Source organism: Coregonus clupeaformis, unplaced genomic scaffold, assembly GCF_020615455.1.
Source record: "Coregonus clupeaformis isolate EN_2021a unplaced genomic scaffold, ASM2061545v1 scaf1922, whole genome shotgun sequence".
NCBI lineage: Eukaryota > Metazoa > Chordata > Actinopteri > Salmoniformes > Salmonidae > Coregonus > Coregonus clupeaformis.
Window position 1 is genome coordinate 14,943 of NW_025535376.1, and position 26,833 is coordinate 41,775.

The 26,833-nt window shown below is 43.7% G+C and overlaps 1 protein-coding gene across 1 annotated transcript; it reads right to left on the minus strand.

Moving 5' to 3' along the window:
- Positions 1–823: 823 nt before the first annotated feature.
- Positions 824–25,052, minus strand: LOC123487944 (zinc finger protein 850-like). Its single transcript, XM_045218940.1, has 7 exons — positions 25,018–25,052; positions 24,710–24,887; positions 18,591–19,407; positions 7,521–7,548; positions 6,263–6,325; positions 5,950–6,127; positions 824–2,225 (listed from the first exon to the last, which is right to left on the minus strand). The coding sequence occupies exons 1-7, from the start codon at positions 25,018–25,020 to the stop codon at positions 1,402–1,404; spliced, it is 2,091 nt and encodes a 696-aa protein (XP_045074875.1). The 5' UTR covers positions 25,021–25,052; the 3' UTR covers positions 824–1,401.
- Positions 25,053–26,833: the final 1,781 nt, after the last annotated feature.

Consider the following 26,833-nt stretch of genomic DNA (forward strand, 5'->3'; position numbering starts at 1 on the left):
GAAATATTTCTGTTGGGAAAATGTGTTTGTTGTTTTATGCAGATTTTAGAATATTCACATGAAAATCTGTGGTAAATTGCGTGGATATTGATCCAACACCTGCCGCTTATTCAAACCAGCCCACTGGGCAAAGACGTCAGTTCAACATCTAGTTTCTATTTACATTTAATTGAGTCAACTAAAGTGAATTCAACATGAAATCAACACAAAATGTCAACTGTCATTGGATTTAGGTCAGTGAAAAATAAATAAAAATACCTTATGTTGATGGCTTTTTACAAATCCAATCCATTTTCCACATTGATCTAACAACATCACATGGATTTGTTTTGTTGAAATGACATGGAAACAATATTTATTCAACCAGTGGCAAAGTCCAACGAGGAACTCTTCATTGAGACAATTATGAAACAGCAATCCGTGGGTGAGTTGTGGTGGATATGATAAAATAAGGATCTGCTGGAGTCTAAGTCAAACCAAGATTCTTTATTTCTGAGCTCAGAGAGAATAACAGAGTTACACAGTGCAGTGTAGACAGTATGAATTCCAAAGCATTGGGTGATGAGCACATTTCTTTAAAGTTTCCTGTTCCTGGGCCGGACTTTATTTATACAAGGACTTGGGGGCATGCTGGTTTGCAACACAGGATGATACTCCCAAGAACAGGAGATTATAATAGGACAGTTTCACAAGGTTAGTCAAAAAAATGTATTTCACCTTTATTTAACCAGGTAAGCCAGTTGAGAACATTTACAACTGCGGCCTGCCCAAGATAAAGCAAAGCAAAGCAGTGCGATAAAAACAACAACACAGAGTTACATATGGGGTAAAACAAAACATAAAGTCAAAAATACAACAGAAAATATATATGCAGTGTGTGCAAATGTAGCAAGATATACTCCATATGTAACTCAGATATGTGGACACATACAATGAAAATGTTCCATTACAGAGTCAGGGAACATTTATTTCATTAAATCATCAGTGGGCCAACAATGCCATGGAGCAAATGCATCACATCCAAATATCACTTGATTATCTGTAATGCTGGAGGAATGACACACCCAGATAAACACACACAGTCAGAGTTTAAAAAAGGACAATTTAAACACATGGAATCTGATCTACTCTATATTCAAACTGACACTCCATACTCAATTCATGTTTTCTAATAAAATCATACAAATATATTTTTAAGTATACTTAGTATAATTAAATGTCATATGGAATAAACAAGTAAATACATTCTCATGTCAACAATATAAGACAATGGGAGCACTGTGTATGTTCTCATGAACTTTGTGATGTGAAATATCAATTTACACACTAGAAGTAATTATTCTCTCCTATGTGGATTCTCGCATTACTTTTAAGTGACTGTGATGAGTAATATGTCTTCCCTCAGACTGAGAGTTTGTAAGGCTTCTCCCCTGTGTGCAGTCTCATGTGTTGTTTCAGCTTTCTTAACTGGCTAAAATGCTTTCCACACTGGGAGCAGTGGTAAGGCTTCTCCCCCGTGTGGATTCGCACATGAGCTGTCAGGTTTCCTAAATGGCTAAAACTCTTTCCACACTGGGAGCAGTGGTAAGGCTTCTCCCCTGTGTGGATTCTCTCATGACTTTTCAGGGTGTCTAACCGTTTAAAATTCTTTCCACAGTGGGAGCAATGGAAAGGCTTCTCCCCTGTGTGTATTCGCTCATGAGCTTTCATGTTTCCTAAGTGGTTAAAACGCTTTCCACACTGGGCGCAATGGTGTGGCTTCACTCCTGTGTGTGCCTTCTCATGTCTTTTCAGGGTGTCTAACCTGTTAAGACGCTTTCCACAATGGGAGCAGTGGTAAGGCTTCTCCCCTGTGTGTATTTGCTGATGAGATTTCAGGGCTCCTAACTTGGCAAACCTAGTTCCACACAATGAGCAGTGGTAAGGCTTCTCCCCTGTGTGTACTCGCACATGAGATTTCATGTTTCCTAACCGGTTAAAACTCTTTCCACACTGGGAGCAATGGTATGGCTTCTCTCCTGTATGTATTTGCTCATGAGCGTTCAGCTTTCCTAATGCTTTAAAACTCTTTCCACACTGGGCACAATGGTGTGGCTTCTCTCCTGTGTGTCCCCTCTCATGTCTTTTCAGTCTTCCTAACTTGGTAAAACTCTTTCCAATCTGGGAGCAGAGGTGTCGTCTTGCTGGTTTGGACGTCTCTGGTTCCTCCGACTTTGGTTTTTCTCCTGCCAAAGAAAGTGTTGATTCAAAGAGAGACCTGAATGAAACCTCCACTTGATAAAACCGCCTTGCTATGAAATTGTATCAGATCCCTCAATGACCTGAGGACAGTTTTCAAACATTTCATTCTGTTTTATAAGCCTCAACGACCTGAGGACAGTTTTAAAACATTCTGTTTTATAAGTCAGAACACAAAAAACTAGACAGTTCTAGGACACTCAAGACAGACATCTCTGGATTCCTATCGTGCAGGTGGTTGTAAATGTATAACCTTAATAGCTGTATGATACAGAATGAGACCTACACATTTCCTTCAACCTAAAATAAGTAAAGAAGTAATTTTGTGTGGAAGTCCCAAACTTTTTTCTTTACATTGGAGACAGACACAAAGTACATCAGTAACATCTCACCGTTGTCAAAAGGGTCCAACACTGCTGATTAAATGGCAATTTTTCTGATTTAGACATTCACACATTTTTAACATTTTGACTATCACTAATGTCATGATATTTTTGGGTAAAGTAAAAAGAATGTGAAATATTTTTTCCCTAAAAATATAAAAAAAACGCAACATGGAAGTCTCAAGTTTTGAGGGAGGGTGCAATTGGCATGCTGACTGCAGGAATATCCACTGGAGCCGTTACCAGAGAATTTAATGTTAAGTTCTCTACCATAAGCCGCCTCCAACATCATTTTAGAAAATTTGGCAGTACATCCAACCGGTCTCACAACCGCAGACCACGTATAACAACACCAGCCCAGGATCTCCACATCGTCTGAGACCAGCCATCCGGACTGCTGATGAAACTGAGGAGTATTTCTCTCTGTAATAAAGCCCTTTTGTGGAGAAAAAATAATTCTGATTGGATGGGCTTTCCAGTGGATGGGCCTGGCTCCCAAGTGGGTGGGTTTATGCCCTCCCAGGCCCACCAATGGCTGTGCCCCTGCACAGTCATGTTAACAGACCCACGAATAGGCTACTACTAGCAGTGGGCACATACCTCCCACCTCAGGACCGGACTGGAGGGCCGGGCGCCAGACGCACTGTCTTGGTCGCGTTGGGACAGCACGTCCGCATTCCCGTTCTCGATCCGGCCCTGTGGATGACACGGAAAGAGAATGGTGGTAATGCAAGAAACCATCTGGCTATTCTGTTGTTATTGTTTCTCTTACTGGCCATCCAAGTGAAGGGAGTGTGGTAACGAGGGCCAACCTACGCCCGAGTAGGTAGTACCGGAGATAATCGAGGGCCCACTTAATGGCTAGGGCCTCTTTCTCTACGGTAGCATATCTCTGATCCCGGTCACTGAGCTTCCTGCTTCCTACTGATCTTCCTACAGAGAGGCCTATTCCTACTGAAGATAATAGGCCTCTCTGCTTCGCCTTCACCCTGAGCCAGGACGGCCCTGAGCCCCGTATCCGAGGCGTCTACCTGTACAATGAACTCTTGAGAGAAGATGGGAGCCTGCAGGACGGGATCAGAGCACAGGCTCTCTGCAGGACGGGATCAGAGCACAGGCTATCTTTTAGCAACTGGAAGGCGTTTTCCGTCTCCTCCTTCCACGCTACAAGGTTTGGCAGGTTTTTCTTGATGAGATTTGTGAGGGGGTTGGCAATGGTGGCATATCTAGGGATGAAACTACGATAATATCCCGTTATTCCCAAGAAGGCGCGGACATCCCTCTTCGTCTGGAACCACCGGCACTTGCCAATATCCCTTCGTCAGATCCAGGGTGGTGATGAACTTGGCCTTTCCCAAGCGCTCCAAGAGTTCATCCACGCGGATACGCGACGAACCTAGAGATGGCGTTTAAGCCCCTAAAGTCGGTGCAGAGCCTCACACTACCGTCGGGTTTGGGGACCAGGACTTTGGGACTAGACCACTCGCTCGTAGACGGCTCGATCACCCTCAGCATCTCACTTACCTCGTTCTTAGCGATGGCTCGGCGGACCTCGGGTATCCGGTATGGCCGGATATGCACCTTTTTGCCTGGCTCAGTGTGGATATGCTGAAACAGGACCTCTATTCGTCCAGGGGAGGAGGAGAATACCCTGCCGACTTGCATAATCAGCTTGTCTAGCTGTCTCGACTGCTCCGGCAGGAGCTTTCGGCCACGGCGTACCTGTACAGGGGCCTCCTTTTTTCCTCTCGTCCTCCACTGCCATCAAAGCCACACTCTCCTCTCTTTCATGGTACTTCTTCAGCAGGTTGACATGATAGAGTTGGTCCTTCTTCCTCCTGTCGGGTTGCTTGATGCGGTAATTGACCGGTGAGACCCTCTCCGTTCCCTCGTAGGGCCCCCTCCACTACGCCAGCAAGCGGTGTTCGGCTGTGGGCACGAGTACCATCCCTTTCTCTCCGATGGCGAACTCCCTGGGTGTCGCCGACTTAACGTAGGCTCGGACTTGAGTCTGTTGCGTCTTCTCCATATGCTCCTTTACTATGGGCCAGATTGCCGACAGTCGGTCCCGCATCAGGGTGACATGTTCTGTCGTCGACCGGAACAGGAAGTATTGGGCCTCCCAGGTCTCCTTGGCTAAGTCGAGGATCCCTCAAAATGGTATTATGGTCGATCAGTATCATCTTCGGAAGGCCCACCCGGGAAAACAGCATGAACAATTCCTTGGCGATTCCCTTTGACGACACGTTGCGAAGGGGTACGGCCTTCAGGAACTTGGTAGCGTAATCTACGACAACCAGGATGTACTCGTGTCCTCTAACAGCAAGGGTCTGACAGAGGCCAAGCTTCCTGACATCCAGGACTTCTATACCAGGAGGTGTCAGAGGAAGGCCCAAAACATTGCCAGGGACTCCAGCAACCCTAGTCAGACTGTTCTCTCTGCTACCGCACGGCAAGCGGTACCGGAGCGCCAAGTCTAGGTCAAAAAGGCTTCTTAACAGCTTCTACCCCCAAGCCATAAGACTCTTGAACAGTTAATCAAATTGCTCCCCCATTTTTACGCTGCTGCTACTCTGTTTATTATCCATGCATAGTCACTTTACCTCTACCTACATGTACATATTACCTCAATTACCTCGACTAACCGGTGCCCCCGCACATTGACTCTGTACAGGAACCTCCTGTATACTGCCTCGCTACTGTTATTGAATTGTTGCTCCTTAATTATTTGCTATATTTCTTTTTTCTTTCTTAACACTGGTTGGTTGGTTAAGGGCTTGTAAGTAAGCATTTCACTGTAAGGTCTACACCTGTTGTATTCGGCGCACGTGACAAATACATTTTGATTTGTTCTAGAGTATTGTAAAGATAGGGGGTTGACTGGGTCAGGCAATGTAACATCCATAATGTTTTTAGGAAAAGTTTTTGTAAAACATGCACCATACATCAGATCATACTAAATCTAACTTTCATCAAGGTTTTATATAGTCTATTGGTTTCTCTCTTTTCATTGGCAGAATCCTTTTTCAGTGTTATGATATTCATAACATCTATATCCACCAGTCTATCTTCATGTCAACTAACAGAACTGTCTACTGTGGTGGAAATATACCAGTCTATCTTCATGTCAACTAACATAACTCTGCTGGTTGTCCTGGTAACAGATACCAGTGTATCTTCATGTCAACTAACAGAACTCTGCTGGTTGTCCTGGTAACAGATACCAGTCTATCTTCATGTCAACTAACAGAACTCTGCTGGTTGTCCTGGTAACAGATACCAGTGGGCAGATCTATTTTATTTGTTAAAACTAAACTACAGCACTTACTTTGATGAGTCAAATCTGCTCCTTTCTTCTCTTCTCCTCCTCTCACAGTTCCACTCAGCCCCGTTGTATTCCTGCAGTCCACCAGCCGCACAGACAACCTCTTCAGACCCAGCAGTAAGGTGCTACTGAGAGAGGTACGACACAGGGACTCTGGGAGGGCGGAAGGGCTAGTGTTGTCCTGGTAACCATATAAAGGGGACACAGACACATATCATTATGGATGCTGATGTCACTGTTGTCATGAAGTGCTTTACAGAAACCCAGCCCAGACCCCGATAGAGCAAGCTGTATGCTAGACCAGACCAAGCTGTACCATCTGGTGTTCTGATCTGGAGAGACTCTTCTCTGCCTCATCAGCATCAGGATGTTGTTGAGGCTCCCCAGAGGATCCATGATAGTCATGTCTCTCTCCTGTGTGAACGAGAACATCAAACAGATGGTAAACTTATGACCGTCTATTACAATCATAGGGTCTTGCAAGAGGCATTAATATATCTAAGCAGGGCCTAAAATTGCCACGTTCATCATGACTTTATAAAATATTGTTTGTGATGCAAATGTCAAAAGGGTCGTTCCACTAAATGGGTGCCTTTTGCGTCCCTTTGATATTTTAAGCAGAAATTAAGCACCAATATTGAATTTCAAAAGCCTGTTATATTAGATGAAGTGCACTTTAATGTAGAACATTAAAGAATTCAAAAAATCTAATTTAAAAGTCCAAAAAGTATCTGTACCAACGGCAGATTGACCCTTTAACAATTCCTACAGTACTGAACAACATATTCAAGTGTAGAACTTCAGCAGAATGCCCCTTTAAAAACACACATTAGAAAAACAACTGCATAGCTTGTGCCCCTGTTTTTAAGACAATACTCACTGGTGTTAATCTGATATTCTGTCTCCTCTTCTTTCACCCCTAAAACGTCTTCCTCCTTCACCTTCATTGAGATAGCATCCTCTTCTTCTTTCAATGTGATATCCTCTTCCTCCTTTTTCATTCTGAAAGCTTCTACCTCCTCCTCTTCCACTGTGACAGCCTCTATCCCCTCTTCCTCTTTCACTCCAAACGGATCTTTCTCTCCTTTCACTGTAACATCCTCCTCCTCTTCTTTCAATGTAATATCCTCCTCTATCGTTTTGAAAGCTTCTTCCTCTCCTTTAACTGTAATATTCTCATCTTCTTCTTTCACGACTTCTTCTTTCAGCCCCGGAGCTTCTTTCTCCATACAGCAGACCTCCTCTTCTTTAGCAGGGGAGGAGAAGTTTAGTGAGCTCATGGTCAGGGATGTTAGCTAGTTAGTTAGCATTAGCGACTAGCCTAGTGCTAGGCTCAGTATCAACTTTAACAAGTTTGCAAATTAGGTTAAAGTTACCCAGTAGATAATGTTACGTCAACAGAAATGTGTTTAAAACACTGAGATTAGCTAATGTACATAAACATGGTCTAAAGCCTCAATCTTTCGGTTTTATGTTGGCTAGCAAGCTACCGAGGTGGTTGAAAGAGTAGCCGTGTGGTTGTTGCTGAAGAAGAGTCCCGTCCAGTCCATTATACGTCACGCAATAATCATCACCTGAAAGACGCACATCGCCATCTGCTGACTGGAGTGGGTAACGCAGTTTGGAAACAATATTTACTACATTCTTGGTATTGGCAAATAATGTCGAGGTGGATGGCCTTACAACGATTGTTCAGACAGCTTGGTGTATCTCTGGTTTGGTAGCTAGCCAGTTTGAGTTGGGGAGCATGGCGTCTTAAGCGAAAAAGACGAGCAATTGGAAAGGGAGTAAGTTGTCAGAGCACCTGTAAGCATCAGTTGTCAGAGCACCTTACCGATCACTGCACCTGTACACAGCCCATCTGAAATTAGCCCACCCAACTACCTCATCCCTATATTGTTATTTATTTTGCTCTTTTGCACCCCAGTATCTCTATTTGCACATAATCTCTTGCACATCTAGCATTCCAGTGTTAATACTAATTGTAATTATTTTGCACTATAGCCTATTTATTGCCTTACCTCCATAACTTGCTACATTTGCACACACTGTATATATATTTTCTGTTGTATATTTTTACTTTATGTTTTTTTTTACCCCATATGTAACTCTGTGTTGTTGTTTTTATCGCACTGCTTTGCTTTATCTTGGCCAGGTCGCAGTTGTAAATGAGAACTTGTTCTCAACTGGCTTACCTGGTTAAATAAAGGTGAAATAAAAACATTTTTTCAAAAAAAGTCCCGATGATAGTGAGGATAACAGCTCCGATGAGGGATCGGAAGACGATGGTAATTCAGGAGAGGAGGACAGCGGATCAGAAGAGGAGAGCAATGAAGAGGTCAAGGCCGAGGATAGAATAGAATAGACGCCGGAAGGGAGAGGAGGGGGAAAATGGAGTCCTTAGAGAAGGCAAGAAACAGATATAGGTTTGGAGAAATGCATTATTATCATAAGGAGACGTATACTTGGATGAATGAGGAGGAATGGAGGGAAAAAGAGAGGCAGAGGAGGTCTAAGAGAGAGATGGAGGAAGACTGAGTTTGAGTCAGTTGAAAATGGCGGGAAAAAGGGAGAAGGTTTGTTAAAGAAGAGTGGTAGGAAATGTAAGCAAAGTGAGCTGAAGACAGGAGGAGAAATGGAAGAGAATGAGGGTGATGTATCGGAGGTGGAAGGTGTGATGAAGTACTCGGAGCCCGAGGATTACACAGCGGGTCAGCATAAAGATGTGTCTGTGACAGTAGGAGTGAAGTTTGTGGGAAAAATGGATCCTTGCCTTTTGGCTGATCCAATTGTGGTTTCAAGATGGGTGAAAAGAGCGTTGGGTATAGTAGAATCGGTGAGGGTAACCAGAAGTGGTCTAGTGATAATTGTGTGAGTTTCTGTTGGGCAGAGGGAGAAGGCGCTCAGAGTTAAACAAATGGGGGAAAGAATTGTGAATTGTTTCGCTCTTAAGAAAAGTGCGCCATTGAGAGGAGTGATTACTGGAGTAGCAGTGAATGTAAAAGTTGACCAATTGTAGGAGATGATTCCCGGTGTGTGTGATGCTCGTCGTTTGGTGCGACGTAAACAGGGTGGCGAGAGAGTGGGGAAACAGAAGAGTCATTGTCTGTTCTTTTGAGTTTTGAAGTTGAGTCTTTGCCTGAGAAAGGGAGGTTAGGATATATAAGTTATCCAGTGAGAGCATATGGGCCGAATACCTTAAGATGTTACAGGTGTCAAACTTATGGGCATGTGGCAGCAGTGTGTAGGAGGGAGGTTCCAAGGTGTGGTACAGTGGTCTAAGGCACTGCATCGCAGTGCTAGCTGTGCCACTAGTGATCCTGGTTCGAATCCAGGCTCTGTCGTAGCCGGCCGCGACTGGGAGATCCATGGGGCGGCGCACAATTGGCCCAGCGTCGTCCGGGGTAGGGGAGGGAATGGCCAGCAGGGATGTAGCTCAGTTGGTAGAGCATGGCGTTTGCAACGCCAGGGTAGTGGGTTCGATTCCCACGGGGGGTATGAAAAAAAATATATATATATATGCACTAACTGTAAGTCGCTCTGGATAAGAGCGTCTGCTAAATGACTAAAATGTAAGTGTTCAGAAGGACATGAGACAAAGGAGTGTGAAGCAGTGGGGGAAGTGGTGGTGTGTGCTAAAATTGACCATACTATTCCCTTAAAGCCACACTCTATAAGATACAAATCATCCTGTAAACAATAGAGCAAATGCATCACATGCAAATGGCACTTGATTATCTTTAGTGATATACACTGAGTATACAAAACATTAAGAACACCTGCTCCGTCCATGTCATTGACTGACTAGGTGAATCCAGTTGAAAGCTATGATCCCTTATTGATGTCACTTGTTAAATCCACTTCAATCAGTGTAGATGAAGGGGAGGAGACCGGTTAAAGAAGGATGTTTAAGCCTTGAGACAAATGAGACGTGGATTGTGTATGTGAGCCATTCAGAGGGTGAATGGGGAGACAAAATATTTAAGTGCCTTTGAACGGGGTATGGTAGTAGGTGCCAGGCGCACCGGTTTGTGTCAAGAACTGCAACGCTGCTGGGTTTTTCCAGCTCAACAGTTTCCCATGTGTACCAAGAATGGTCCACCACCCAAACAGTGGCGGTTGGTGCCGTTTAAGATGAGGGAGGACATTTTGTTTTTCATAAGCATGGCCATATTTCTACATACATTGGATGACTGTCATTCATATTCCACTTCACCCTGTTCAATATGTGACGCCCCTCCCACTCTGTCTGCCGTATTCTCTCTTTGTTTCCTTATTAGGATGCCGGTGGGCGGAGTTGGGAGGGTCATCAGCTACATGGGAAACACCTGGGCCGGGTGTGTCCCAGCATAAATTGACCTCTTCCACATTCATTGAGGAGACTCTCTCCAGGCAGGTACTTTTGACTGATTTTGGTTGTGGTATTGTTGTGGCTTTTTGGTTGTTTGCTTTGGCACCTTTCAACACCTTGCATTATTACAATGATGCATGCAAACACTCACTTACACTACTGATTACTGATTACACACACCATTGTTATTTGATTTAGTTTACTTTAGCTAATAAATATATATTTTGGGTATTCCTTGTCTCCACGTGTCTCCCTTTTGTTACGAACTTGAGCCGGTTCGTGACAAGTGGGGGCTCGTCCGGGATCTTGAACTGGTAACATTCGGAGAGTACGACCCTGCCTTACACAGGAAGCGGCACAGGTCCTAATCCAGGCACTTGTCATCTCCCGTCTGGATTACTGCAACTCGCTGTTGGCTGGGCTCCCTACCTGTGCCATTAAACCCCTACAACTCATCCAGAATGCCGCAGCCCGTTTGGTGTTCAACCTTCCCAAGTTCTCTCACGTCACCCCGCTCCTCCGCACACTCCACTGGCTTCCAGTTGAAGCTCGCATCTTTTACAAGACCATGGTGCTTGCCTATGGAGCTGAGAGGGGAACGGCACCTCCGTACCTTCAGGCTCTGATCAGTCCCTACACCCAAACGAGGGCATTGCGTTCATCCACCTCTGGCCTGCTGGCTCCCCTTCCTCTGCGGAAGCATAGTTCCCGCTCAGCCCAGTCAAAACTGTTCGCTGCTCTGGCACCCCAATGGTGGAACAAGCTCCCTCACGACGCCAGGACAGCGGTGTCACTCACCACCTTCCGGAGACATTTGAAACCCCACCTCTTTGAGGAATACCTGGGATAGGATAAAGTAATCCTTCTACATACCCCCCCTTAAAAAAAAAAAAAATTGTAAAGTGGTTATCCCACTGGTTATAGGGTGAATGCACCAATTTGTAAGTCGCTCTGGATAAGAGCGTCTGCTAAATGACGTAAATGTAAAAGTAAATGGTTGTGTTTGAGAGAACGTGGAGTTAATGTCCAATTCTGTAGGGTCTTTCTTTGTAAATTTTGTTTGTTTGTTTGAGTTTGATAGGCCCAGTATTGGTTGCCTTTGGGTTGTGTACTGCGTTGGAGAGAGTACATTGGTTAGTTTCCAGTCCCTGCCCAGCCTGGAAACTCTTGCTCTACTCGCTGTTGGGATATCGGTCTGAGGAGGTGAGTACACTCGGCTGTGTACCTCAGTGGGAGATTGGGTAGGGTAGTGACATTTGCTACCCGGAGCTATAGCTTTTTCCCCTGATAGGCTTAGTGACGTGTTTTGTTTTGGGATACGTTGGGCATGGTTAAATGTTTGTTATTTTTGTGTGGTGTCAGTGGACTGAGCAGTTGTCTCGGGGCACATCCGTGGCTTGGGGAAATCTACCAGCGTGCTGGGGGGTTTAATTCCTTGCCAGCGGGCTACAGTGCGTAATTACCCACCGCGAATCTGCACGAAGACTAGGGTTGAGTTATTGTAGGTTTTGGGGAAGCTCCATATCCCAGCTCTCTTTTGTGGTGCTCGGTGTGATTGTCATTTCTCTTGTGTCTGGTGTGCTCAGCAGAGGGGTTGAGCAAGATTATTATGATATATATATATATATTTTTTTTTTCCTGATTATGGCGTCTAATGTAGACGAGTTCATTTTCTTTCCATCAGAAGAACTGTTAGAATTATGTACTAAAGAACAGCTGTTGAAGGTTGCTGAACACTACAAGGTTGAAATTAGTGATAAACGTCAAAAAAATTATATTAGGTTAATATTGAAGGCCAATTTGATGGAGAGTGGTATTCTGGATGTTACCACTGGGGCAGCCTCTGCTGAGGACACGTTGTCTCCCCAATATGTTACAATGACCGCTCCATCGGTTAGTCATAGTAGTCTTCTTTTTGAACAGCAGAAAGAACTGCTTCTGTTACAGTGGGAGCATGAACAAGCTAAAATGGAGCATGATCGTGTAAAATATGAAAGGGAATTGGAATTTAAACAGGATATGGAGCGTGCTAAAATCAAGCTGCAACAAGAGCGACTAGAGTTGGTTAGGGAAGGAAAGCTCTCAGGGGAGAGTTTGCTCTGGGAAGGTGATCCAGAGTTACCTAGGGGTCATTCCTCTTTTGGTCGTAATCCAGACACATTTGATATTGTTGGGAATTTACGGTTGTTGCCCCAGTTTAATGAAAAGGACCCGGAGACACTCTTTTCGTTGTTTGAGCGTGTTGCTGACGCTAGGAGTTGGCCTGATTCTGATCACACTTTGATGTTGCAGTGTGTGCTGACTGGTAAAGCGCAAGAAGCATATTCAGCTCTTAGTGTAGCCGACAGTGTCAGATATGATAAGGTTAAAACGGCTGTGTTACAGAGTTACGAATTGGTCCCTGAGGCTTACCGCCAACGATTTAGAACTTTAAAAAGGGATGATCAGCAGACTCATGTTGAGTTTGCGCGAATATTATCTTCACAGTTTAATCGCTGGTGTTCCGCCTCTGCAGTTATGACTTTCCAAGGGCTGTGTGATCGGATTATGTTAGAACAATTTAAGGACACAATCCCTGATCGTATAGCGACGTACCTTAACGAACGAAAAATAAAGACTGTCGCTGAAGCTGCGGTTTTGGCAGATGAATATGTGTTGACTCACACACATTTTTTTGCAGAACCCCGTATTCGGAGTGAGTGGGGGCGTTCGCAGAGATTTGGGCCTCGCTCGCCGAGATACTTCGGTTCCCGGGCAGAGTTTCATTCAACTGGGGTTGAGCCTGATACCCGTGGTAAAACTGACTTTGGTCAAGAGTGTCACTACTGTCGAGAATTAGGTCATTGGAAAAATGAATGTCCGATTCTTAGGTCTAGGGGTAAATTCAGTACAGGTGCTTATGGTAAATCGAGGCCTACGGCGTTAGCAGCGCCTGTTCCACATCAGTTCACTCCTGACGCATTGTCTCATGCCCAGAGCCATGTGAAGGGCTATATTGATCCCGACTATTTACCTTTCGTTACGGAGGGTTTTGTGTCTATGGTAGGAAGTAAGAACCTAGTGCCAGTAAAGATCCTAAGAGACACAGGTGCCTCTGAATCATTTGTGTTGGAATCTGTGTTACCCTTCTCTGCGGAGACTGATTCGGGGAATAGTGTTCTAATTAGGGGAATAGGTTTGAACACTCTGTCAGTTCCATTGCATAAACTGATGTTGGATTGTGGACTGGTGAAAGGTGAGGTTGTTGTAGGGGTGCGTCCTTCATTGCCTATTGAGGGTATTGACATGATCCTTGGAAATAACTTGGCTGGGGAGCGTGTGTGGCCTATCGTGTTTCCATCTTTAGTGGTTTCCACTAAGCCTTCAATTGTAGGGATTCCTGATGAGAGTGCGCAGAATTTCCCAGAGGTGTTTTCTGCGTGTGCAGTGACGCGTTCTATGATCCACGACGACCTGGTCACGGAACTGGCTAACGAGAATACCATAAAGAAGTCTGTTACTGTTTTCCCTGTTATCCCGTTATCTGTATCCCGCTCCGATTTAATCGAGGCGCAACGGGCTGACCCTACATTAGAAGAGTTGCGGGACCAAATTGTGCCTGTGGAACAGTTGGGAGATGTCGCACAGGGCTATTTTCTCCAAGAGGAGGTCCTGATGAGAAAGTGGATGTCTCATGGTAGTTGTTTTCTGGGGGAGGCGATTAGTCAGGTTGTGGTACCAGTTAAGCTTCGTGAGTTGGTGCTGACAACTTCTCACAACGACGTTGCTGGGCATATGGGTGTGAGAAAAACCTACAATCGCATATTACGACATTTCTTTTGGCCAAGATTAAAGAGGGATGTTTCTGATTTCATCAAAACTTGTCACACCTGTCAATTAACTGGTAAACCTAATCAAGCTATTAAGCCGGTACCACTGTTCCCTATTCCTGTACTCAGTAAACCTTTTGAGTATCTGATTATTGACTGTGTTGGACCTCTGCCTCGTTCTAGAAAGGGTAGTAATTATTTGTTGACTGTGATGTGTCAGACCACTAGGTTTCCTGCTGCCTATCCTCTCCGGTCTATCACGACTAAGTCTGTGTTAAAAGCTTTGACTCAGTTTTTCTCACTGTTTGGAATCCCTAAGGTCATTCAACGTGATCAATGATCTAATTTCACTTCTAATCTCTTTGGACAGGTTCTCCAACAACTCCATATTAAACACAACTTGTCTAGCGCTTATCATGCCCAAAGTCAAGGAGCACTGGAACGTTTCCATCAAACACTTAAGTCTTTGTTGAGAGCTTATTGTACTGAGATGGATAAGGATTGGGAGGAGGGGTTGCCTTGGTTACTGTAAGCTGCTAGGGAGGTTTCACAGGAGAGCACAGGTTTTAGCCCAAATGACTTAGTGTTTGGACATAGGGTGCGTGGGCTTTTATCTGTTTTCCAGGATGACTGGAAGTCTCCCGAGCCTCCTCAGTCCCTGTTATCATATGTGTGTGATTTTCGGCGACGCTTGTATGCCGCTGGTGAAATGGCTAAAGAGAAGCTATCATCTTCACAGGACAGGATGAAGAGCATAAATGATCGGCGAGCTGAGCCTCGTCACTTTAGTCCAGGTGATCAGGTTCTGGCTCTGCTGCCAATTGTTGGTTCTCCTTTTCAAGCCAAGTTTCAAGGTCCATATACAGTGGTGCGCCAGTACACTGAGCAAAATTATCTAGTTGCCACTCCAGAACGGAGGAAAGCACACCAACTGTGCCATGTAAATTTGTTAAAACCCTATTATGCACGTTCCTCTGAGACTGAACAGGGGAGTCTACAGAGGACGGTAGGCTGTTCTTTTGGCTGATACTGTTTATTCCCTGGGTTCTGGTCATGCTAGGTCTGTGCAGGAGCAGGAAGATGTTTCTGGTCCCGACGATTGCATACTGCAGGGTAGATTGAAGAATTCAGAGACACTGGAGATTTTAGATAGCCTTCTTACTCATCTACCTGTTGATGGGCGGAAAGAGATGGTTGGTCTGATTCTGAGATTTCCAGGGTTGTTTTCTGATACACCAACACGTACACACTTAATAGAACATGATATTGACATTGGAGATGCTGACCCCATTCGTCAACGGTTCTATAGAGTTTCTTCAGAGAAACTGCGTTGTCTGGATACTGAGGTCAGGTACATGCTGGAGAGTAAAATAGCAGAGCCTTCTTTCTCCAGTTGGGCTTCTCCCTGTATCTTGGTCAGTAAATCGGATGGAACAAACAGATTTTATACGGAGTACCGTAAGGTAAACGATGTCACTAAGGCGGATTCATTTCCTCTTCCTCGGATGGAGGACTGCGTTGATCAAGTCGGCGCAGCTAAGTTTGTGAGCAAATTTGACCTGTTAAAGGGCTATTGGCAGGTGCCACTGACGAATAGGGCACGTGAAATCTCTGCCTTTATTACACCTTTTGGTCTGTACTCGTATTCGGTTATGAGTTTCGGACTGCGTAATGCGCCTGCAACTTTTCAGCGACTTATGAACAGGGTTGTCTCTGGTCTGGCCGGGTGCGCTGTTTATCTGGACGATGTAGTGATATATGCAGATACTTGGGAGGAACATCTGTCCCGTATTCAAGCCTTGTTCGGACGTCTGGCTGCAGGTCGTCTCACGATGAATTTGGCTAAATGTGAGTTTGCTCAGGCGACTGTTACATACCTTGGAAAGGTGGTTGGGCAGGGTGAAGTGCGTCCTGTTCGGGCTAAAGTGGTAGCTATTGATGCTTTTCCACTACCAACTACTAAAAAGGAACTGATGCGTTTCTTGGGAATGATTGGGTATTATCGTGGTTTTTGTAGGAACTTCTCTACTGTGGTCGCTCCCTTGACAGATTTGCTGAAAGCTAAGGCTGTGTACGTATGGTCTGCTCATTGTCAACAGGCTTTCGAAGATGCAAAGAGGTTGCTTACTTCAACTCCGGTACTGGCTGCTCCTCGTGTGGATTTGTCATTTACCTTGCAGGTGGATGCTAGTCATGTGGGGGCGGGTGCAGTTTTGCTGCAAGCAGATGTGGCAGGGGTTGAGAGGCCTGTTAGTTTCTTTTCCAAAAAGTTTAACCATTATCAGTTGAACTATTCGGTCATTGAAAAAGAAGCATTAGCACTTATATGGGCGCTACAACACTTTGAAGTGTATGTTGGGTCGGGTGTAGTACCTATTGTGGTCTACACTGACCATAACCCTCTCACCTTTTTGAGGTCCATGAGGTGTCCTAATCAGAGGATAATGAGATGGTGTTTATTTTTACAATTCTTCCATCTAGATGTGCGGCACATCCGGGGGACTGATAACGTGATTGCTGATGCGCTCTCTCGTGCGCCCTGTTCATGAATATTGATGTGACCGACCATTGTTTGTTTTGTCATGTTCTATCTTTCCTGTTTGTCCCCTCCTAGTCTTGTGTTCTTCTTTCTTCTTAAAGATTGCTTCCTGTGTAAATGTTGCTGAGGTCTGGAGAGGAGGATGATGGGTGGGGCAAGTGGAGGTGTGAACATGTACAAATTGTCGGTTTGGGACGCAGGGGCTGGTACGTTGGTCCGGGGTCCTTGTTGGTCCCCGGTCTTATGGGGGGGGTGACGACCCTCCCACTCTGTCTGCCGTATTCTCACTTTGCTCTTGTTTCCTTATTAGGATGCCGGTGGGCGGAGTTGGGAGGGTCATCAGCTACATGGGAAACACCTGGGCCGGGTGTGTCCCAGCATAAATGGACCTCTTCCACATTCATTGAGGAGACTCTCTCCAGGCAGGTACTTTTGACTGATTTTGGTTGTGCTATTTTTGTGGCTTTTTGGTTGTTTGCTTTGGCACCTTTCAACACCTTGCATTATTACATTGATGCATGCAAACACTCACTTACACTACTGATTACTGATTACACACACCATTGTTATTTGATTTAGTTTACTTTAGCTAATAAATATATATTTTGGGTATTCCTTGTCTCCACGTGTCTCCCTTTTGTTACGAACTTGAGCCGGTTCGTGACAAATGTAACAGCAATAGGTTTATGCTACTACATGATACTTTTCCCTATACCCATCATGAGGTTGCTACAATCTAGCCTATGAATGAAAGTTTAGAATGTAGGTGCACACAGGTGGAGAGAAACATTTGAGGTGACAGACAGTGACACATTCAATACTGCCTTGCAAACTGTTGCCTGTATCTAGCTGACATAGTCTGTAATCATTAGTCCAACTGTTGCAAACATGAGTATTTTTTGTGCACTACGTCATCACGCAAAGCCTTTGATCCGCAACAGTCTGTTAGATGGAAAAGGTTCTGGTGGGAAAATGTGTATATTGTTTCATGCAGATTTGAGAATATTCACATGAAAATATGTCACAAATTGCATGGAAACTTAGCTACTAAGGTGGATATTGATCCAAAATGTCACCTGTCATTGGATTTAGATTGCCAGATTAGTAAAAAATTAATATATTGATGGCTTTTTGCAAATCCAATCAGTTTTCCACATTGATCTAACATCATCACATGGATTTGTTTTGTTGAAATGACGTGGAAACAAAGTTTATTCAACCAGTGGCAGGCTTGTAACTGCCCCCAGGAAAGTCGAACGAAGAACTCTTCATTAAGACAATGATGAAACAGCAATCCGTGGACGAGTTGTGGTGGATATTATAAAATAAGGATCTGCTGGAGTCTAAGTCGAACCAAGATTCTTTATTTCTGAGCTCAGAGAGAATAACAGAGTTACACAGTGCAGTGTAGAAGACAGTATGAATTCTGGACAGGACTTTATTTATACAAGGACGCAGGTTGAAGCTGGTTTGCAACACAGAATGATACTCCCAAGAACAGGAGATTATAATAGGACAGTTTCACAAGGTTAGTCACATACCCAGTTATGTGGACACATACAATTAAAATGTTCCATTACAGAATCAGAGAACATTTATTTAATTAATAATCAGTGGGCCAACAATGCAAATGTAAACAATGTAGCAAATCCATGAGGAATGACACACCCAGATAAACACACACATAGTCAGAGTTTAAAAAAGGACCATTTAAACACATGGAATCTGATCTACTCTATATTCAAACTGATAAACTCCATGTTCAATTCATGTTTTCTAATAAAAACATACAAATAAATGTTTAAGTATACTTTGTATAAACACATTTCATATGGTATAAACAAGTAAACACAATCTCAGTCAACAATATAAAGACAATGGGAGCACTGTGTATGTCCTCTGATGAACTTTAAGTAAAAGTGATGTGAAATATCAATTTATACACTAGGATAAGTAATTATTCTCTCCTGTGTGGATTCTCAGATGAGCTTTCATGTTTCCTAAGCGGTTAAAACTCTTTCCACACTGGGCGCAATGGTATGGATTCGCTCCTGTGTGTGTCCTCTCATGTCTTTTCAAGTTGTCTAACTGATTAAAACTCTTTCCACAATGGGAGCAATGGAAAGGTTTCTCCCCTGTGTGTATTCGCTCATGAGCTTTCATGTTTCCTAAGCGGTTAAAACTCTTTCCACACTGGGCGCAATGGTGTGGCTTCGCTCCTGTGTGTGTCCTCTCATGTATTTTCAGGGATGCTAACCAGTTAAAACTCTCTCCACAATGGGAGCAATGGAAAGGCTTCTCCCCTGTGTGTATTCGCTTATGAGCTTTCAGGTAGTTTAACCGGTTAAAACTCTTTCCACACTGGGAGCAATGGAAAAGCTTCTCCCCTGTATGTATTCGCTCATGAGCTTTCAGGTAGTCTAACCGGTTAAAACTCTTTCCACACTGGGCGCAATGGTGTGGCTTCACTCCCGTGTGTGCCCTCTCATGTCTTTTCAGGGTGTCTAACCTGTTAAAACTCTTTCCACACTGGGAGCAGTGGTACGGCTTCTCCACTGTGTGTATTTGCTGATGTGATTTCAGGTTGTCTAACCGGTTTAAAGTCTTTCCACACTGGGAGAAATGGTATGGCTTCTCTACTGTGTGTGTCTTCTCATGTCTTTTCAGGCTTCCTAACTTGGCAAACCTAGTTCCACACTGGGAGCAGAGGTGTCGTCTTGCTGGTTTGGACGTCTCTGGTTCCTCCGACTTTGGATTTTCTCCTGCCAAAGACAGTGTTTATTTAAAGAGAGACCTGAATGAAACCTCCACTTGATAAAACCACCTTGCTATGACATTTAATCCAAATCAGATCCCTCAATAACCTGAGGACAGTTTTGCAACATTTCATCAATTACAACAATCTTGGTGTGATTTCAAAACAAATGATGTTGTAGAGCGTTCGTGGCACAATTTTTTTTTACATCCTTGTTAGTGAACATTTCACCTTTGCCAAGATAATCCATCCACCTGACAGGTGTGGCATATCAAGAAGCTGATTAAACAGCATGATCATTACAAGGGTGCACCTTGTGCTGGGGACAATAAAAGGCCAATAAAATATGCAGTTTTGTCACACAACACAATGCCACAGATGTCTCAAGTTTTGAGGGAGTGTGCAATTGGCATGCTGACTGCAGGAATATCCACTGGAGATGTTACCATAGAATTGAATGTTAATTTCTCTACCATAAGCCAACTTCGTATTTTTTGAGAATTTGGCAGTGCATCCAACCGGCCTCACAACCGCAGATCACGTATAACAACGCCAGCCCAGTACTTCCACATAGTCTGAGACCAGCCATCCCGACAGCTGATGAAACTGAGGAGTATTTCTCTCTGTAATAAAGCTCTTTTGTAGGGAAAAATAAATTCTGATTGGCTGGGCCTGACTCCCAAGTGGGTGGGCTTATGCCCTCCCAGGCCCACCAATGGCTGCGCCCCTACCCAGTCATGTTAAGTCCATAGATTAGTGCCTAATGAATTTATTTACATTGACTGATTTGCTTATATCAAGGCTGCCCAACCCCCCTCTTCCTGGAGATCTACTGTCCTGTGGGTTATCAGTCCAGCTCTATTATAGACAGGTGTGTGCCTTTCCAAATCATGTCCAATCAATTGAATTTACCACAGGTAAGTTCTAGAAACATCTCAAGGATCAATGGACACATGATACATCTCAGCTCAATTTGAGTCTCATAGCAAAGCGTCTGAATACTTATTTAAATAAGGTATCTGTTTTTTATTTTTAATACATTTGCAAAAAAATTTAAAAACCTGTTTGGTTTTTTGTCATTAAGGAGTATTGTGTGTAGTAGACTGATGAAAGAAAATTTATTTTTAATTATTTTAGAATCAGGCTGTAACATAACAAAATATGGAAAAGGTCAAGGGGTCTGAATACTTGTTCATTCAGATGTCATGAATTCACTATGATATCATCATATTTGTATATGTTTTATTGATTGAAAAACGTTTTTTTTCTCAGACATAAATAAACAATTCCAGGTGAAAGCCAAAGGCCATAGCTTTAATAAAATAAAGAATTAACTGGCAAAGCAGCAGAGCGAGGCCCGCATTCAGCAACGTCACGTGATACGTGTTTGCAGCTGTTTCAGTACAGCACTACAGGGAGAGAGGGCACTCCACTGGACTGGTTTCATAATATGGAATCACTTCAGAGTTTCTGGATTTTGGGTAAACTTCTCCTTTAAAGCATCATTGAGAAATAATTAATTGAAGTTGGAACATTTGTAGACTAGCGGTTAAGAGTGTTGGGCCAGTAACCGAAAGGTCACTGGTTCGAATCCCCACGCCCGCAAGGTGGAAAGGTCTGCCGTTCTGCACTTGAGCAAAGCAGTTATCCCCCAACAACAACTGCTCCCCAGACGCTGATGACGTGGAACATTGATTAAGGCAGCCCCCTCACCTCTCTGATTCAGAGGGGTTGGGTTCAATGAGGAAGACACATTTAGGGTGAATACATTCAGCTGTGACTGACTAGATATCCCCTTTCCATTCCCTTTTAATCCCCGTCCTCCTTTAAGACTCCATAATGTTTCATCATTAGATGCTATAGTCCTCCTTTAAGACTCCATAATGTTTCATCTTTAGATAATACAGGCCTCCTTTAAGACTCCATAATGTTTCATCATTAGATGCTACAGTCCTCCTTTAAGACTCCATAATGTTTCATCATTAGATGCTCCAGGCCTCCTTTAAGACTCCATAATGTTTCATCATTAGATGCTACAGTCCTCCTTTAAGACTCCATAATGTTTCATCATTAGATGCTACAGTCCTCCTTTAAGACTCCATAATGTTTCATCATTAGATGCTCCAGTCCTCCTTTAAGACTCCATAATGTTTCATCATTAGATACTCCAGGATATAAAGCAGAACACTCCACTTCCCATATAAGGGGCCAATAGTCGCTCCTGTCTTCCCTTCTAAGTACATGTTTGTCTTCCATGTGTGAAAGGTGATGTGGTGAACATCATAGAATCAGGGTTATGTTAGGTAAACCTTAAGTTCTATTCCAATGACTCTTTCGGTCTCTCACTTTGGGGATATAGCGCTCATATATTCTCCGATGCCAAGTCTAGACAGGATCATCCCTCAGAGATCCCGACACTACTCACCGTATGTGCAGTGATGTCCAGTGATGTCCAGTCGGTAGAACCTCATGAAGGTACATCACCACAACATGCTCCATTACAGATCTCTTGAACAGAGATGCCTTTGAAAAATGCCTAGGATGTAGCCACACCTCTGGTGGATTGAGCCATCAAGCCCTCCGGAGGTGTCAGACCCTTGCTACTATAGAACCTCATGACATTATGGGGGGATGTAACTCAGTATACGAATGTAATGGCTAAAAGTAAAGCGGTTTTAAACTAGAGAAATCTAATTTCTACACTTTCCAGCAGATCCAACAGTGGAAATGGCGTCAAGTACTGGGCGTAGGTGACGCATGTCCTTCATAAAATAACAGATCGGGGGGGGTTCCCAGAGCTATGGATGTGTTGGGGTTCAGATCAGGGGAGGGTTCCCAGAGCTATGGATGTGTTGGGGTTCAGATCAGGGGGGGGTTCCCAGAGCTATGGATGTGTTGGGGTTCAGATCAGGGGGGGTTCCCAGAGCTATGGATGTGTTGGGGTTCAGATCAGGGGGGTTCCCAGAGCTATGGATGTGTTGGGGTTCAGATCAGGGGGGGTTCCCAGAGCTATGGATGTGTTGGGGTTCAGATCAGGGGGGGTTCCCAGAGCTATGGATGTGTTGGGGTTCAGATCAGGGGGGGTTCCCAGAGCTATGGATGTGTTGTGGTTCCCCCACTGTATCATTGTTGCAGCATAAATGGCAGCCAAATACACCTTTATAGTTGAAAAGGCTTTTCCATGTCAGAAAGCAGAGTAGGTCAAACAGAGCAAACAAAGGGACTGATTTGTTTCTGATCTCACCATCTGTTAAATACACACCACTTATTGTGGTATAGTGAGTGTCTGGCTCTAGCACTCTGACTAGTAGCACAACTTTCAGCAGTAGATCACATTAATATTCATCCTCTCACTGGCCACAACACATCTCATTTTAGACATTAGCTAGTCATGTTGGCAATAGAATAAGCTTTTCAAATGATGCCCACTTGATCCAGATCTAGGTTTGTAATAAACAACAACAGTAATTGTGTGATGGTGGGGGACGCAGGAAAAGTCAACCTGAACATGTGTAGCGGTGAAAAGAACGTGCCGTAAGCTCGCTCCACAGCTAGCTTGAAACGTCACACATGGAGCTATCCAACTGGTACCTTTAGCTTGAAACGTCACAGATGGAGCTATCCAACTGGTACCTTTAGCTTGAAACGTCACACATGGAGCTATCCAACTGGTACCTTTAGCTTGAAACGTCACAGATGGAGCTATCCAACTGGTACCTTTAGCTTGAAACGTCACAGATGGAGCTATCCAACTGGTACCTTTAGCTTGAAACGTCACACATGGAGCTATCCAACTGGTACCTTTAGCTTGAAACGTCACAGATGGAGCTATCCAACTGGTACCTTTAGCTTGAAACGTCACACATGGAGCTATCCAACTGGTACCTTTAGCTTGAAACGTCACAGATGGAGCTATCCAACTGGTACCTTTAGCTTGAAACGTCACACATGGAGTTATCCAACTGGTACCTTTAGCTTGAAACGTCACAGATGGAGCTATCCAACTGGTACCTTTAGCTTGAAACGTCACACATGGAGCTATCCAACTGGTACCTTTAGCTTGAAACGTCACAGATGGAGCTATCCAACTGGTACCTTTAGCTTGAAACGTCACACATGGAGCTATCCAACTGGTACCTTTAGCTTGAAACGTCACACATGGAGCTATCCAACTGGTACCTTTAGCTTGAAACGTCACAGATGGAGCTATCCAACTGGTACCTTTAGCTTGAAACGTCACAGATGGAGCTATCCAACTGGTACCTTTAGCTTGAAACGTCACACATGGAGCTATCCAACTGGTACCTTTAGCTTGAAACGTCACACATGGAGCTATCCAACTGGTACCTTTAGCTTGAAACGTCACACATGGAGCTATCCAACTGGTACCTTTAGCTTGAAACGTCACACATGGAGCTATCCAACTGGTACCTTTAGCTTGAAACGTCACAGATGGAGCTATCCAACTGGTACCTTTAGCTTGAAACGTCACACATGGAGCTATCCAACTGGTACCTTTAGCTTGAAACGTCACAGATGGAGCTAACCAACTGGTACCTTTAGCTTGAAACGTCACAGATGGAGCTAACCAACTGGTACCTTTAGCTTGAAACGTCACAGATGGAGCTATCCAGCTGGTACCTTTTGTACAGCTCAATCGGTTCATTGTCAAGGAGAGCGGTCACGTGTGTTGAGAAGCAGAGGATCACTGGTTTGAGCCCGGTATGGAGACAGGGACAGAGGAGGAAACTAAACTGTTAGCACCACACTGACATCAGTCACACATGAACAAATAAAGTTAGGCATTTCCAAATTAAACCACGTTCTTTAAGGTCTATATGTTGGAGTTCAGGTTTTATTTGACCTGTTAAAGTAGGAAATTGCATGAATTTACAGAGACCAAGTGTCACAGAACATATTTCATGGCTTTTAGAAAAGGCTTACGGAGCTTGTTTAAAAAAATATATATATTTACAATTTTTTACCAATTGTGTAGATCAGATGTTAATGAAGCAATACAGACCATATTGAAGTGTCTTGAGTTTGGTTTTGCCTGTTCTACAGTATTGTAAAGTTAGTGACTGGGACAGGCAATGTAACATTCATAATATTTTTAGGAAATGTTTTTGTAAAACATGCACCTTATATTGGATCATCTTGAAACTCTCTCTCTCTAAAGCTAACTTTCATCAAGGTTTTATATAGTCTATTGGTTTCTCTCTTTTCATTGGTAGAATCTTTTTTCAGTGTTATGATATTCATAACATCCATATCCACCAGTCTATCTTCATGTCAACTACAGCACTTACTTTGATGAATCAAATCTGCTCCTTTCTTCTCTTCTCCTCCTCTCACAGTTCCACTCAGCCCCGTTGTTTTCCTGCAGTCCACCAGCCGCACAGACAACCTCTTCAGACCCAGCAGTAAGGTGCTACTGGGAGAGGTACGACACAGGGACTCTGGGAGGGCGGAAGGGCTAGCGTTGTCCTGGTAACAATATAGAGGGGACATAGACACATATCATTATGGATGCTGATGTCACTGTTGTCATAAAGTGCTTTACAGAAACCCAGACCCCGATAGAGCAAGCTGTATGCTAGACCAGACCAAGCTGTACCATCTGGTGTTCTGATCTGGAGAGACTCTTCTCTGCCTCGTCAGCATCAGGATGTTGTTGAGGCTCCCCAGAGGATCCATGATAGTCATGTCTCTCTCCTGTGTTAACGAGAACATCAAACAGATTGTAAACTTATGACCGTCTATTACGATCATAGGGTCTTACAAGAGGCATTAATATATCTAAGCAGGGCCTAAAATGGCCACATTCAACATGATTTTATAAAATATTGTTTGTGATGCAAATGTAAAGGGTCGTTCCACTAATTGGGTGCCTTTTGTGTCTCTTTGATATTTTAAGTAGAAATTATGCACCAATATTGAATTTTAAAAGCCTGTTATATTAGATGAAGTGCACTTTAATATAGACCACATGGATAATTCATTAAATCTATACATTTAAAAGTCCCAAAAATGCATGAACCAATGGTGGATTGCCCCTTAAACAACTTATACAGTACTGAATAACATATTCAAGTGTAGAACTAAAGTAGAATGCCCCTTTAAAACCACACATTAGCCTAGCTCAACAAATGCATAGTTTGTGCAAATGCTTTTAAGACAATAATCATTGGTGTTAACAGGACCTTCATTCTCCTCCTCTTCCTCTTTCACTCCCAAAACGTCTTCCTCCTTCTCGTTTATTGAGATAGCCTCCTCTTCCTCTTTTGCTCCAAAATATTCTTCCTCTCCTTTAAATGTAATATCCTCCTCTTCTTCTTCTTCTTTTACGATGATGTTCAGCCCAAGAGCTCCTTTCTCCGTATAGCTTAGTGAGCTCATGGTCGGGGATGTTAGCTAGCTAGATAGTTAGCATTAGCGATTAGCCTAGTACAGTAACGTTATCAATTTAACAAATTTGCCGACTTCAATTAACAAGCAAATTAAGTTTTGTTAACTAGTAAATACGTAAACAGAATTATGTTTAAAATCACTGACATTAATATACACAATATTGGTCTAAAGGTTTTATGTTCGCTAGCAAGCTACCGATGTGGAAGCTACCGAAATCAGTAGTATTTTGTCGCTGTTGAAGAAGACTCCTGTCCACTAGATTAAACGTCACTTAAGAAGCATCACCTGAAAGACTCACATCGCCATCTGCTGACTGGAGTAGGTAACACAGATTGGAACAATCTCTATTACATCGTTTATTCTGGCAAACAATGTCATAAGAAGTCATTTAAAAACAATCAGATGCTATGCATAGGCTGAGAGACGAATTGGAGGAATATCCTCTGAAAGGTACACACACCCCTGTAGCTCAGTTGGTAGAGCATGGTGCTTGCAACGCTAGGGTTGTGGGTTCGTTTCCCACGGGGGCCAGTATGAAAATGTATGCAATCATTAACTGTAAGTCGCTCTGGATAAGAATGTCTGCTAAATGACTAAAATGTAAAATGTATGTTCTCTCTTCTTACAGACAACACTTTCCTCCAGGGCTGACCTGCCCATTAGGCAGGATTAGGCGACAGATTGCAGATGGTGGCATATTCCGAGCTAAATCGACCAAGACGCATCGCAAATTTTTTTGTATAACACCTCACATAATCCTGCCCAAAAACAATAAAACGTTTTTCACCCTTTTAACTGAGCCGCCACATGAAGCAGTGCCCCCTTTGCCAAAGGCAACGTCGACAGACAGGGCTCTACCTGTGTAGACCACATGCCCCTTTGCCCTTCCAGTCTCTAAAGTGCCCTTTTGGGTGGTACAATCTACATCAAGTCGACGTTAAATCTGCCTAAGGGATTTGTATTTACCCCTGTCTGAGTGTGAGCGTTTATCTACCGCTATGTGTAGCCGTTAGCGATGATGC